At 36.5% G+C, this 12871-nt stretch overlaps 1 protein-coding gene across 1 annotated transcript in view; it reads right to left on the bottom strand.

The window, feature by feature from the left end:
* PRIM2 (DNA primase subunit 2) overlaps nucleotides 1–12871 on the bottom strand; it is a 324616-nt gene that overhangs the window by 257980 nt on the left and 53765 nt on the right. Inside the window, exons 6-7 of the mRNA XM_029944127.1 lie at nucleotides 11630–11728; nucleotides 9399–9536 (exon numbers count right to left, since the gene is read on the bottom strand). Coding sequence (XP_029799987.1) covers nucleotides 9399–9536; nucleotides 11630–11728 — 237 coding nt within the window. The remainder of the gene's footprint in view (nucleotides 1–9398; nucleotides 9537–11629; nucleotides 11729–12871) is intronic.

Here is a 12871-nt window from a genome sequence, read left to right as displayed (position 1 = left end):
CTAAAACTCAAACGCCTTAGTCTAGTGATAGGCACTGCTACCATTTACCTTCTACTATTCTTTACAGGCATTAAATATAAGCGAACAAGCCACTAACCAGTTCCCAAACACAGCCCAGGCATTCCAGCACCCCAATCATTTAGCTTTACTGTTCCCGGCAAACTCTTCGTGTCCCTACAGCAAATCACTTAAAGCCAATGTCAACTCCATCTTTTCTCAAAATTCCCTCAGTTGAGGTGACATAACTCTCAAAACAATCCCCATTTTCAACCTAGTCACTGAGTCTTTGATGTACACTTTAGCTCCCCCTACCAGATAAGATGGTTCTTGAGGGTCAAAGTCTTGTCTCATAAATGTCCCATCTTCCTTACTACCTAGGCACTATATAGTAAACCTGTCATCTGTTTAAAAAGTGCTTGTTCAATGGACAGAATTGTAAGCTGAACATAAGGCTTAATAACTATATATTTATAAACTAATAAATTTTTTTTATATTTAAGAGAGAGCACAAGTGGGGAAGAAGGGCAGAGAGAGAGGGAGAGAGAATCTTAAGCAGGCTTCACCTTACATTCCTATTGCTAACACACATCTCCAGAGGCTGACAGGGCGCTCTATCTCATAAGCAGGAGATCATGACCTGAACTGAATTAAGAGTTGGATCCTTAACTGACTCAGCTACTCCAGCATCCCAAACTGTATCTTTAGAAGGACTTGTATTATCAAGAGATTCAGATTTTTAAAAACTGAGCAAATATTAAAAATTATATTAGAGTATGGTTACAGAGGAGGAAAGGTTGAATTAGGAGCTGAGTTGCAATAAATTGATAACCAGTTAGGGAAAAAAAGAATGAGGAAAAGATATATTTCTTTGCCTCACATAAAAATGTTAGAAAGTTTAGCTAGTTCTTTCAGTTAATAGTTTATTTTTTTAATAAGTTTTTGTTTACCCACATACTGTTTTGGGTACTAGGGACGCAGTACTTAACAAGATAGATGTAACTTTTCTTATAAAGCTTATTTTGTAGTGGAGGTAGACAATTGCCAAAGAAATAAACAATAACAATATTATATCTAACGTGAAGGACCCAGCTGAACAAATACAGAGGAAAATGTGTTTTAGGCAGGAGACAATCATGGCATTTTTTCAGAATAAAAAAGGTCAGTGTGGCTGGCATGTCATGAGCGAGTAGAAGGTGGTACAAGATGGGATGGTAATAACTATTTATAGGACAAATTCATTAAAAGTCAGTCAGAATCCACTGAAGTCGAACATGGACATACTGTATATACTCTAATTACCAATCCTAGGCATATAACAAGAGCAATATGTTTTCCAAAAATGTCCTAGAAGGATTGGAGCAGCAGTTATCAGTAATAACGAAAAGAAAGAAAACAAAACCAATGTTCTCAGCAACAGAATGGGAAAATACATTATCATTAAGTCAATCAGAACTGAGATGAATCAAAATCATGGATTACCTAACAATATCCAAGAAAAATAGCATACCACCACTTTTATGATATTCCTGCTCAAGATGTATAACTTGAATCTTAACATGCAGAAACACCATATAAATCCCAACAGAAATATTCTACAAAATAACTAGCCTATTTTCTTCAAAACCAACAGAGTCATGAAAGTCAAAAAGAAAGACTAAGACAGACTAAAGGACCTCCCAGACAGACTAAAAAGACATAACTAAATAACACATGTAATAGATGACTGGATCCCTCTGAACTAAAGGACATGATTGAAAGAACTGTGAAACTTGAACGGGATCTGAGGATTACCCGGTAGTCATGTCTTGACGCTAATTTGCTTATTTTGAAAGCTGAACTGCGGTTATATGGGAGAACATCTTTGTTTATGAGAATTACACCCTAAAGGGGCACCTGGGTGGCTCAGTCCATTAAGTGTCTGACTTCGGCTCAGATCTCGCAGTTTGTGGGTTCAAGCCCTGTGTCAGCTGTGCTGACAGCTCAGAGCCTGGAGCCTGCTTCAGATTCTGTGTCTCTCTCTCTCTCTCTGCCTCTCCCCTGCTCATGCTCTCTCTCTTAAAGCAAATAAACATTAAAAAAAAAGAGAGAGAGAGAGCCCACAAATGTACAGCCAATTAATTTTTGACAAAGCAGGAAAGAGTATCCGATGGAAAAAAGACTGCCTCTTTAGCAGGTAGTGCTGGGAGAACTGGACAGCAACATGCCCAAGAATGAAACTAGACCACTTTCTTACACCATACACAAAAATAAACTCAAAATGGCTGAACGACCTGAATGTGAGACAGGAAACCATCAACACCCTCAAGGAGAAAGTAGTAAACAACCTCCTTGACCTCAACTGCAGCAGTTTCCTACTTGACACATCCCCAAAGGCAAGGGAAATGAAAGCAAAACTGAACTCTTGGGACCTCATCAAGATAAAAACTTCTGCAGTGCAAAGGAAACAATCAAGAAAACGAATAGGCAACCGACAGAATGGGAAAAAATAGTTGCAAATGACATTATCAGATAAAGGGCCAGTATCCAAAATCTACAAGGAACTCACCAAACTCCACACCCACAAAACAAATAGCCCAGTGAAGAAATGGGCAGAAGACATACACAGACACTTCTCCAAAGAGGACATCCAGGTGACCTATGGGCACATGAAACGATGCTCAACATCACTCATCATCAGGGAAACACAAATCGAAACCACACTGAGATACCACCTCACGCCAGTCAGAGTGGCTAAAATGAACAAATCAAGAGACTATAGATGCCGGCGAGGGTGTGGAGAGACGGGCACCCTCCTACACTGTTGGTGGCAATGTAAACTGGTGCAGCTGCTCTGGAAAACAGTGTGGAGGTTCCTCAAAAAACTATCCATAGAACTCCCTTATGACCCAGCAATAGCACTGCTAGGGATTTACCCAAGAGATACAGAAGTGCTGATGCATAGGAGCACATGTACCCCGATATTCATAGCAGCACTGTCAACAATAGCCAAAACATGGAAAGAGCCTAAATGTCCATCACCTGATGAATGGATCAAGATGTGGTGTGTGTGTGTGTGTGTGTGTGTGTGTGTGTGTGTGTGTGTATACACACACACACACATACACACAATGGAGTATTACATGGCAATGAGAAAGAATGAAATATGGCCATTTGTAGGAAAGTGGATGGACCTCGAGGGTGTCATGCTAAGCGAAATAAGTCAGGTGGAGAAGGACAGATACCATATGTTTGCACTCATGGGTCTAACAGGAGAACAGGAGAAACCTCATGGAGGACCAGGGTAAGGGGAAAAGGGAAAGAGAGTTGGGGAGAGAGAGGGACCCAAAACTTGAGAGACTATTGAATACTGAAAATGAACTGAGGGTTGAAGGGGAAAGGGGAGGGGGGAAAAGAGGTAGTGGTGATGGAAGAAGGCACTTGTGGGGAAGAGCACTGGGTGTTATATGGAAACTAATTAGACAATAAACTAAAAAAAAAAAAAAGAATCACATGCTAAAGTACTAGGGGTAATGAGACACTGGGTTGGGAACTTATTTTCAAATGATTGTGGCAAAAAGCTAGTTTTTTTTACTTGCAACTTTTTTTTGAATTACAATTTCAAAATAGTAAAAGATTATTAATTTTGTTTAAAAGCTATTTTGGAGGGAGGAAAGACTAAGTAAGCAGGAGGGAAGCAACAGAAAAGAATTCAAAGTTCATCTATGTATATTTTTAATGTTTACTTTTAGAGAGAGAAAGAGAGTGAGTGCAATCAGGGGAGGGGTAGAGTGACAGGGAGAGAAAGAATCACAAGCAGAGAGAATCTTTGAGCTGTCAAAGCAAAGTCCAATGCAAGGCTTGAACTCACACACCGGGAGATCAAGAGTCCGAAACTTAACCAACTGAGCCACACAGACACCCCCCATATGCCTTTTTTTTTTTTTTTACCAACAAGATACAAAACTTAAATGCAATTTGCTGAAAAAAATAAAGGTATTACTAACTTAAGGCCCTAAAGAGTTTGCCCTTGGAACACCTGGGTGGCTCAGTCAATTAAGCATCCCGCTGCTGGTTTTGGCTCAGGTCAAGATCTCATGGTTCTTGGGTTCAAGCCCTATGTCAGGCTCTGCACTGTCAGAAATCCTGCTTAGGATTTCTTTCTCCCTCTCTCTCTGCCCCTTTCCCTCTCTCTCTCAAGATAAACTTAAAAAAAAAAAGTTTGTCTTTAATCTCAGTATATTTAGAGCCTCCATCCTCTGCACAAAACAAAACAAAAAAAAAAGATAAAATTTGCAAAAATCTGTTCTATGTACTTTATAGAAAAAGTGAAAAAAAAACTGAATAGCAAATATGCATGTGCCAGTATTAAGAAAAACTTTCAGAAGCACCCAAACAACTCACATTTTTCATCCAAATTACATTATATTATGCACACAGACTGACAATTTGCAGGGGCGGGGGAAGCAAACCACCTAAATCAGCACAGGGGTGGCACCAAAACTCCATAAGCTTTCTGCAAATGTATGATGATATTTTGGGTTGTCATGGGAACTGGGGGGAGCCACTATTAGTATTAAGTAAATTAGAGCTACGGATGCCCAATATCCTAAAGAGTATATAGCTGTTTCACACAATGAAGTGCTATCCAAAATGTCAGCAGAGAGATAAACGGGTGAACAAAACCAGTAATAACACCACATGGGAATGGCCAACCAGGAGGCAAACACCAGAGTTTGCCCAGAGACTCACAGTAGTGAAATACACTATCTTCATCTGTAAATAGAGTATGGTCCAATGTTAAGTCACAGACAATTAAAAAACTACTTAAAACATCAACTATACTGAGGATTTAAAAAAAAATGAAAAATACAGAATTAGAAAGAATATTAAGTTAGTAAACACTTATACTAGGTGGTTTCATAAACTGCCTTATCAGTAAAACCAGAGGTAGTATTTTAGTCTTCTCAAATGTTGAAATAGCTGAATTATACATATTTAGGTAGCCACACTCAGTAATAAAAATTATTTATACCAGAAAATATTATATTACAATTTTTAACTCAAAAGAAAAGGTTGGCCTATCATTCTACTGTGAGTACAGCTAAAAAGAACATCACAACTTTAAAGTTCTCTTCTGCACTAAGTACCAAAAAATAGTATTTTAAAAAACTAGACTCCTATTAAAAGACAACAATACTGCAAAATATGTATTTTTATTCAAGTATAATTAATATATAATGTTATATTAGTTTTAGGTGTACAATATAATGATATAACAATTATATACATTGCTCAGTGTTCATCTTGGTAAGTATACTTTCAATCGCCTTCACCTAATTCACATAACCTCCACCCAACCTCCCTCCCTCTGGTAACCATCAATTTATTCCCTGTATTTCAGAGCCTATTTCTTGTCTCTATTTTTCTTTGTTTGATTTCCTAAATTCCACATGAGTGAAATCATATGTTATTTGTCTTTCTCTGACTTATTTCACTTAGAATTATACCCTTTAGATCCATCCATGTTGTTGCAAATGGCAAGATTTCATTCTTTATGGCTGAATAATATTCATATGTGTGTGTACACACACCTTCTCTATACATTCATCTATCAATGGACAGTTGGGTTACTTCCATATTTTGGCTATTATAAATAATGTAGCAATAAATATAAGGGTGCATATATCTTTTTGAATTAGAGTTTTCATATTCTTTGGGCAAATACCCAGTAGTGGCATTGCTAGATCATATGCAATCCGATTTTTAATTTTTTGAGGAACCTCTATACTGTTTTACACAGTAACTGCACAACTTTGAATTCCCACCAACAGTGCACAAGGGTTCGTTTTTCTCCAAATCCTTGCCAACACTTGTTTCTTGTGTTTTTGATTTTAGCCATTCTCTCAGGAGTGAGGTAATATCTCATTTCCTGATGATATATCATTTCCCTGATGATGAGTGATGTTGGGCATCTTTTCATGTGTCTCTTGGCCATCTATACGTCTTTTTGGAAAAATATCTATTGAGATTCTTCACCCTTTTATCAGATTACTTTTTTGGTGTTGAGTTGTATTAAGTTCTTAATACATCTGGACATTAACTCCTTATCAGACACATTATTTGCAAATATTTCTCATCTGGTAGGCTTTTAGTTTTGTTCATGTTCCCTTTCCTTTGCAAAAGCTTTTTTGCTGTAGTCCCAAGAGTTTAATTTTGCTTTTCTTTCCTTTGCCAAAGGAAACATATCTAGAGAAATGTTTCTACAACTGATGTCCAAGAAACTACTGCCTATATTTTCTTGCAGTACTTTCAGGGTTTCAGGTCTCACATTTAGGTCCTTCATCCATTTTGAATTTATTTTTATGTATCATTTAATGAAGTGGTCCAGGTTTATTCTTTTGCATGTAGCTGTCCAGTTTTCACAATACCATTTGTCAAAAAGACTTTTTCCTTGCCTCCCTTGTCTCCCTTGTCATAGATTAACTGATCAAAGAAAGTTCATTTCTGACTATTCTGTTCCATTGACTGGCTATTATATTTTTGTGCCCAGATAGTACGGTTTTGCTTACTATAGCTTTGTAGTCTATCTTGAAATCTGAGATTGTGATACCCCTTTTTTGTTCTTTCTTAAGATTCCTTTGGCTATTCGGGATCCTTTGTAGTTCTATACACATTTTAGGGTTATTTGTTCTAGTTCTATAGAAAATGCTGTTGGTATTTTGATAGGGATTGCATTAATTCTGTAGATTTCTTTGGGGAGAATGGACATTCAAACAATTTTAGTGTTCCCAATCCATGAACATGGAATATATTTTCCTTTGTTAATGTCATCTTCAATTTCTTTCATCAGTGTTTTACACTTTGCAGAGTATACGTCTTTCTCTTCCTTGGTTAAGTTTATTCCTCAGCATTTTATCTGATTTGCATGTTTTTTCGGATAGCTTTTTTGGTACTTGATTGAGAACATTAAGGTTATGTGATGTGGTTCTTTGTAAGCTATATTAATTCCAGTTAAAAGTATAGACCAACCTCTCCTTTGGAGTTAAAAAGTATAACATTTTCTGGTATAAATCATTTTTATCACTGACTGGGATTACCTAAATGTGTATAATTCAGCTATATCAACATTTGGGTGTGATTATAAATGGAATTGTTTTCCTAATTTCTCTTTCAGCTACTTCATTATTAGTGTATATAAATGCAATATTTCTGTATACCAGTTGTGTATCCTATGACCTTACTGATTTTATTTATAAGCTCTAGTAGTTTTTTACTGGAGTCTTTCAGATTTTCTATATACAGTATCATATCATCTGCACATAGTTTTACTTCTTCCTTACTAATATGGATGTCTTTTCTTTCTTTTTCTTATCTGACTGCTCTAGCTAGGACTTCCAATACTACACTGAATAAAAGAGAGACCGTGGACATCCTGGTCTCATTCCTAATCTTAAGGGAAAAGCTCTCAGTTTTTCACCATGGAGTGTGATGTTCTGATATGGCCTTTATTATGCTGAAGTAAGTTCCCTCAAAACCTGTATTATTGGGTTTTTATGATGAATGGGTACTGTACTTCTCAAATGCTTTTTCTACATCTACTGAAATAATCATATGGCTTTTACTCTCTTGGTGATATGATTTATCACACTGATTGATCTGTAAATATTGAACTACCCTTGCATACCTGGAAGAAATCCAACTTGATCATCGTGAATGATTTTTTCTAATGGATTGTTGGATTCAGTTTGCTAATATTTTGTTGAAAATTTCTGCATCTATGTTCATTGGAGATATGGCACTATAGTTCTTTTTTGTATTATCTTTTGGTATAAGGGCAATGCTGACCTCATAGAATGAACTTGGAAGCTTTCCTTCTCTTCTATTTTTTGAAATAGTTTGAGAAGAATACATATTAACTCTTCTTTAAATGTTTAGCAGAATTTGCCTGTGAAGCTGTCTGTCCCTGAACTTTTGGCTTTTAGAATTTTTTTGATTACCAACTAAATTTCATTGCTAGTAATAAGTCTGCTCAAATCTATTCATGTTTCAGGTTTGGAAGGTTAAATGTTTCTAGAAATTTATTTCTTCTAGATTGTCCAAGTTGGTGGCATATGTTTCATAATATTCTCTTATAATCCTTTATATTTCCGTGATGATGGTTGTTACTTCTCTTTTGTTCCTGATTTTATATTGCTCTTTTTGTTTTTTTTTTTTCCATGAGTCTGGCTAAAGTTTATCACTTTTGTTGATCTTTTCAAAGAACCAGCTCTGGTTCTGTTCTATTGTTTTTTAGTCTCTATTTCATTTATTTCTGCTCTAATCTTTATTATTTCCTTTCTTCTACTGGCTTTCAGCTTTGTTTGTTCTTCTTGACTAGGCCTCAATTGTTGTTATTTTTCCCCTTAGACCTGGTTTTGCTGTATCCCCAAAGTTGGGGCATTGTATTTTCATTTATTTCCATGTATCTTTTGATTTCCTCTTTGATTTCTTTGTTGGCTCATTCATTATTTAGCAGCACGTATATAACCTCCAAGTATTTGTGTTCTTTCCAAGGTTTATCTTGTAATGATTTCTAGTTTTCTATTGTTGTGACTGCAAAAGATGTATGACGTGATTTAAATCTTCTGGCATTTGTTGAAACTTGTTTTGTGGCCTAACGTGATCTATTCTGAAGAATGTTCCATGTGCACTTGAAAAGGATGTGTTTTCTGCTATGTGGGGATGGAATGTTCTGAATAAATCTGTTAGATCTATCTGGTTCAATGTGTCATTCAAAGCCATTGTTTCTTATTGATTTTCTGTCTGGATAAGCAACTCACTGATTTAAGTGGAGTGTTCAAAGCCCCTACCAAAATATGTACATTTTTTAAGATGTTATCACTTACGTATAACACTTTCAACAAATCCACTGAAAAGCACTGATTGTGTTATTTATTCAGACAGCTACCACCAATTTGATTTAGCAGGTTGTTTACTGCAGCACTAGCATATCACTGTTTTTATTACTTAATATAAAAACTTCCTTCTACATTACCCTCCACTGATACAAAATCCCAAATTAGGACAGAAATCCAGGGGTTATATACACCACAGGCTTCAACAAATGTGAAGGGCCTTATATGAAATGCATCTTCAAGGAAAAAAGCACGACCTTGTAGACATGATCCACAGAAGTCCCTCACAAAATTAATCAGCTCACCATTAGTATTACTATGAGAAAGATAAATAAAACTAATTATGGGCAGTAACAAAAACCAAGCAGCTCTAGAATTACCAGTATAACATCATAAGCAACTTGAATATTGTTATAAATATTAACTTATTTCTTAAGAAGTATAGAACAAAACTATCAAGGGTCTACAATTAAAATGTGAGTATGTGGAAATAAAGTAGGAAGAGAAATAAAATGAAATACTTACTGCCAGCGCCTTGGACAGCTTGGCTCTAAATTCATTCAGGACGATTGCCACAATATCTTTAAGTGGTACATAAGCAAAGCCATCTTCCAAATAGACTTTCCTTCCTCGGAACAAATCCAGAGCATCAGCAAAAGGGATCTGAATTCAGAATGAAACAGGGAAAGTCAGTCAGTACCTGTCATGAAATCCTTCTAAGTCTTCATACATACTAATTCTAAACAAGTCTTCCTGTGAGAAATTCATTTGTCCCAGCATTTCAAAGAAACAAAAATCAATTTATATTCTTTAAAACTAAACAATAAATATTTAGAAGAGATGACAGTCCAAAAATGTGCTCCTTTCAGATGAGATGCTTTGAAAAATAATAACGAACTAAGTTGGAATGCATTGTTTTTAACTCATGAATTTACAAATTAAAATCCTCAGAATTTTAAACTCTTAACTCAAGCCTTCTAAGCACATTGCATTCCCCTTATATGGCATATTCCACAATTTTATTCTGTGTCTATTATGTGAATACAATATGTTCAGTGCTAAAAATTACTAAAGTAATTCCAAATTTCTTCATCTGTTTCCATTCTTTCTCTAGAAAAATATATTGGAAAAGCTAGTCTCAACACCAAGAAATGGAAATAATAAGTGTTCAGTTCTGCTACTGAAGTATTTGCCAGTAAAGATCATTTTAAAAAACATACTATTCCACTTGGATTTTTTAAAATCCTAAGACCTATCTTAAAACTTTACAATATGAGAATATGGTATTAGTAAACTGAAAATCATCCTTTCTCTCCAATATGGTTTTTCTTTTTTAAAAGGAGGTTAAAAAATTAGATGAAAGAAATGATCCCCAAATTGCCTAGTCACCCAAGTTTTAGAGGAATTAAATCAATATGCCTAAGATTCTTCTATATATCCAATACCACCACCCAATAAACAGATCATGTTTTTGTGTTTGTTTTTTTTTAAACAGATCTCTGTTACTACAATGCAGTCCTAAAGTTCATCATATAGTTGAGAAAAAAACACAGACACACAAGGAAAGTAAAACAGCTTTACAGGGTGGTACGTGTCTGACACAGCACCAAACAATAGTTACATAGAACATATTAGAGGAGGAGGTTAGAGGGTTTATTTCAATGATCGAGGGAAGAGATGGGGATAGTTTGGAAACAGGAGTTCTAGTCCAAGTTCTGTGATGACCAGACTTATGATTTCTATACATTTAATTAATGCTTCTAAACCTTGACAGCCAAATCTATAAAACAAGGGAAGGGGAAAGGGGATGGCATAAATGACCTGTAGGGTTCTTTAGCTCTAATATTCCATGATTCTAGCTTATTAAGGTAGTCAGAGTGGAAATAAAAATGCCCAAGCAGAAGCAAAACATGATGTGAAGGCAGTGTTATGGGAAATGTGTGGTATGGGAGGAATAAACATTGATTCCCATACTCTATGTTTGGGAAGATGACTGAAAAACGGCCTGACTGGTAGAAGCAGGGAAGCCAGAACAGGGAGCTAATGTGGAAGCAGGATTTTAAACTACTGGCACTCACTAACAATAATCAGCACATCCTTTTCAAAGGAAATTGTAGTATTACAGCTATCAAATTTTAAAAATCAGTTTCAGCTCTCTCTCTTCCCCTTCTGAATTATTCAGTCTAAAAGCTGTTCAACAGGTTCAAGCAAAGTAGGCACCAATGCTGAGGAACAGAAGGCAGCAGAAATAGCCTGGTTCAAGACATCAGAATCTGAGCTGCCATGAGAGAGCAAGTAGGCAGACAGCATCATAGTCAAATGGAGTAAGATAGAGTCTAGGTAGGAAAGACAGTCCAAGCACGACATCAGAGCCCAAGAGTGCAGAAACAGGCTATCACACAGCAGTGGTCCAGAACAAAGTATTGAAGTCGAGTAGGTGAAGAGAGGATCCCTGCAGGGGCAGCTCCACATGGAGTGTAGAAGTCTAAGTGCTGTGAGCAGAGTATTCCTTGAAGAGACTGGCCTGCGCTGGCGGGTCAGAGTCCAACCAACGTTAGAAGGGCGTGTAGGCTATGCAGGAGGACCGCCCAGCGCAGAAGGTTGGCACACCTTGAGTGGGGTGAAAATGAATTCTGCACAGGAGAGAGAGAAGCTATAGTGACCAGAGACTGAAAGACTGGGTTAATTAAATATGTAATAAAGCTTAATGTGATATATTTAGCAAAACCTAGGAAGTATTTTAAAAGTTTACATACCTTATAAACTGACTCCAAGTCCAAGTCCGACTTGGAACCCAAACTGGGTGATGAAACAACAATGTCATGTGCTCGAAGACTCTTCTCGTCATCACTTATCTAAAAGGAAATATATTTTACACGGTTTAAGAAATTAAAATTTTTAAAAGCAATTAAGTCTTCATTCAGTTTCAATAAAATACTTTCCTTTTGTAAAATACTTTTACAAAAGTTTTTTTTTTAAATCTTGATATCTCAAATAATTCCTAATAGGAGTACTAAATCATTATCATTAAGAAAATCAAAATATGAAAGAAATTTTAAATTCAATATACTTTCAAATTTCCACCCTGCCAATTTTTTTTAAGTTTATTTTGAGAGAGAGACGGAGATTGCATGTGAGCAGGGGCGAGGCAGAGAAAAAGAATCCTAAGCAAGCTCCACACTGTCAGGGAGAAGCCCAACATGGGGCTCGAACCTACGACCAGTGAAATCATGACCTGGACTGAAACCAAGAGTCAGATCTTAATCGACTGAGTCACCCAGGCAACCTTGACTTTGCCAACTTCTGAGGACATATACCACAAATGAACAATAGCAAAAAGAAAAAAAAGTATTGTAGTAGGAAAGAAATTATAATAAAAAAACAAGTTAATCAGACTAAAAATAAGCATAATCTTATTTCAAGAGTTATGTTAATTTCTTAAAATATGCATTTGCAGGGGCGCCTAAGTTACTCAGTTGATTAAGTATCTGACAATTTTGGCTCAGGTCATAATCTCACAGTTCATGAGATCGAGCTCTGTGTGGGGCTGTGTGCTGATAGTGCGAAAAACCTGCTTGTGATTCTCTCCCTCCTCTCTCTACCTCTCCCCTGATGGCACTCATGCATATGCTCTCTCTCAAAATAAACAAACATTTCAAAATAATACATATTTGAGCTGTGCATACAGAGCCTGACATGAGGCTCAAACTCATGAACCATGAGATCAGAAGCTGAGCCAAAGTTGGGACACTTAACCAACTGGGCCACCAGGAACCCTGGTTTAACTATTTCTCAATTTTCATTTTCTTTTTTTAGAGATTTAATTTTTTTTATATTATTTTGAGAGAGAGCATGCGTGCAAGCAGGGGAGAAGCCACGAGAGAGAGAATATCCCAAGAAGACTCCACACTGTCAGTGCAGAGCCCAAAACTGGGGATCTCCTGACCTGAGCCAAAGTCAAGAGGATGCTTAACCAACTGAGCCACCTCGGCACCCCC

This window comes from Suricata suricatta, chromosome 7 (assembly GCF_006229205.1).
Source record: "Suricata suricatta isolate VVHF042 chromosome 7, meerkat_22Aug2017_6uvM2_HiC, whole genome shotgun sequence".
Lineage (NCBI taxonomy): Eukaryota > Metazoa > Chordata > Mammalia > Carnivora > Herpestidae > Suricata > Suricata suricatta.
The sequence above is the reverse complement of the archived record's forward strand: the minus strand, read 5'-3'. Positions and strand labels throughout refer to the sequence as shown.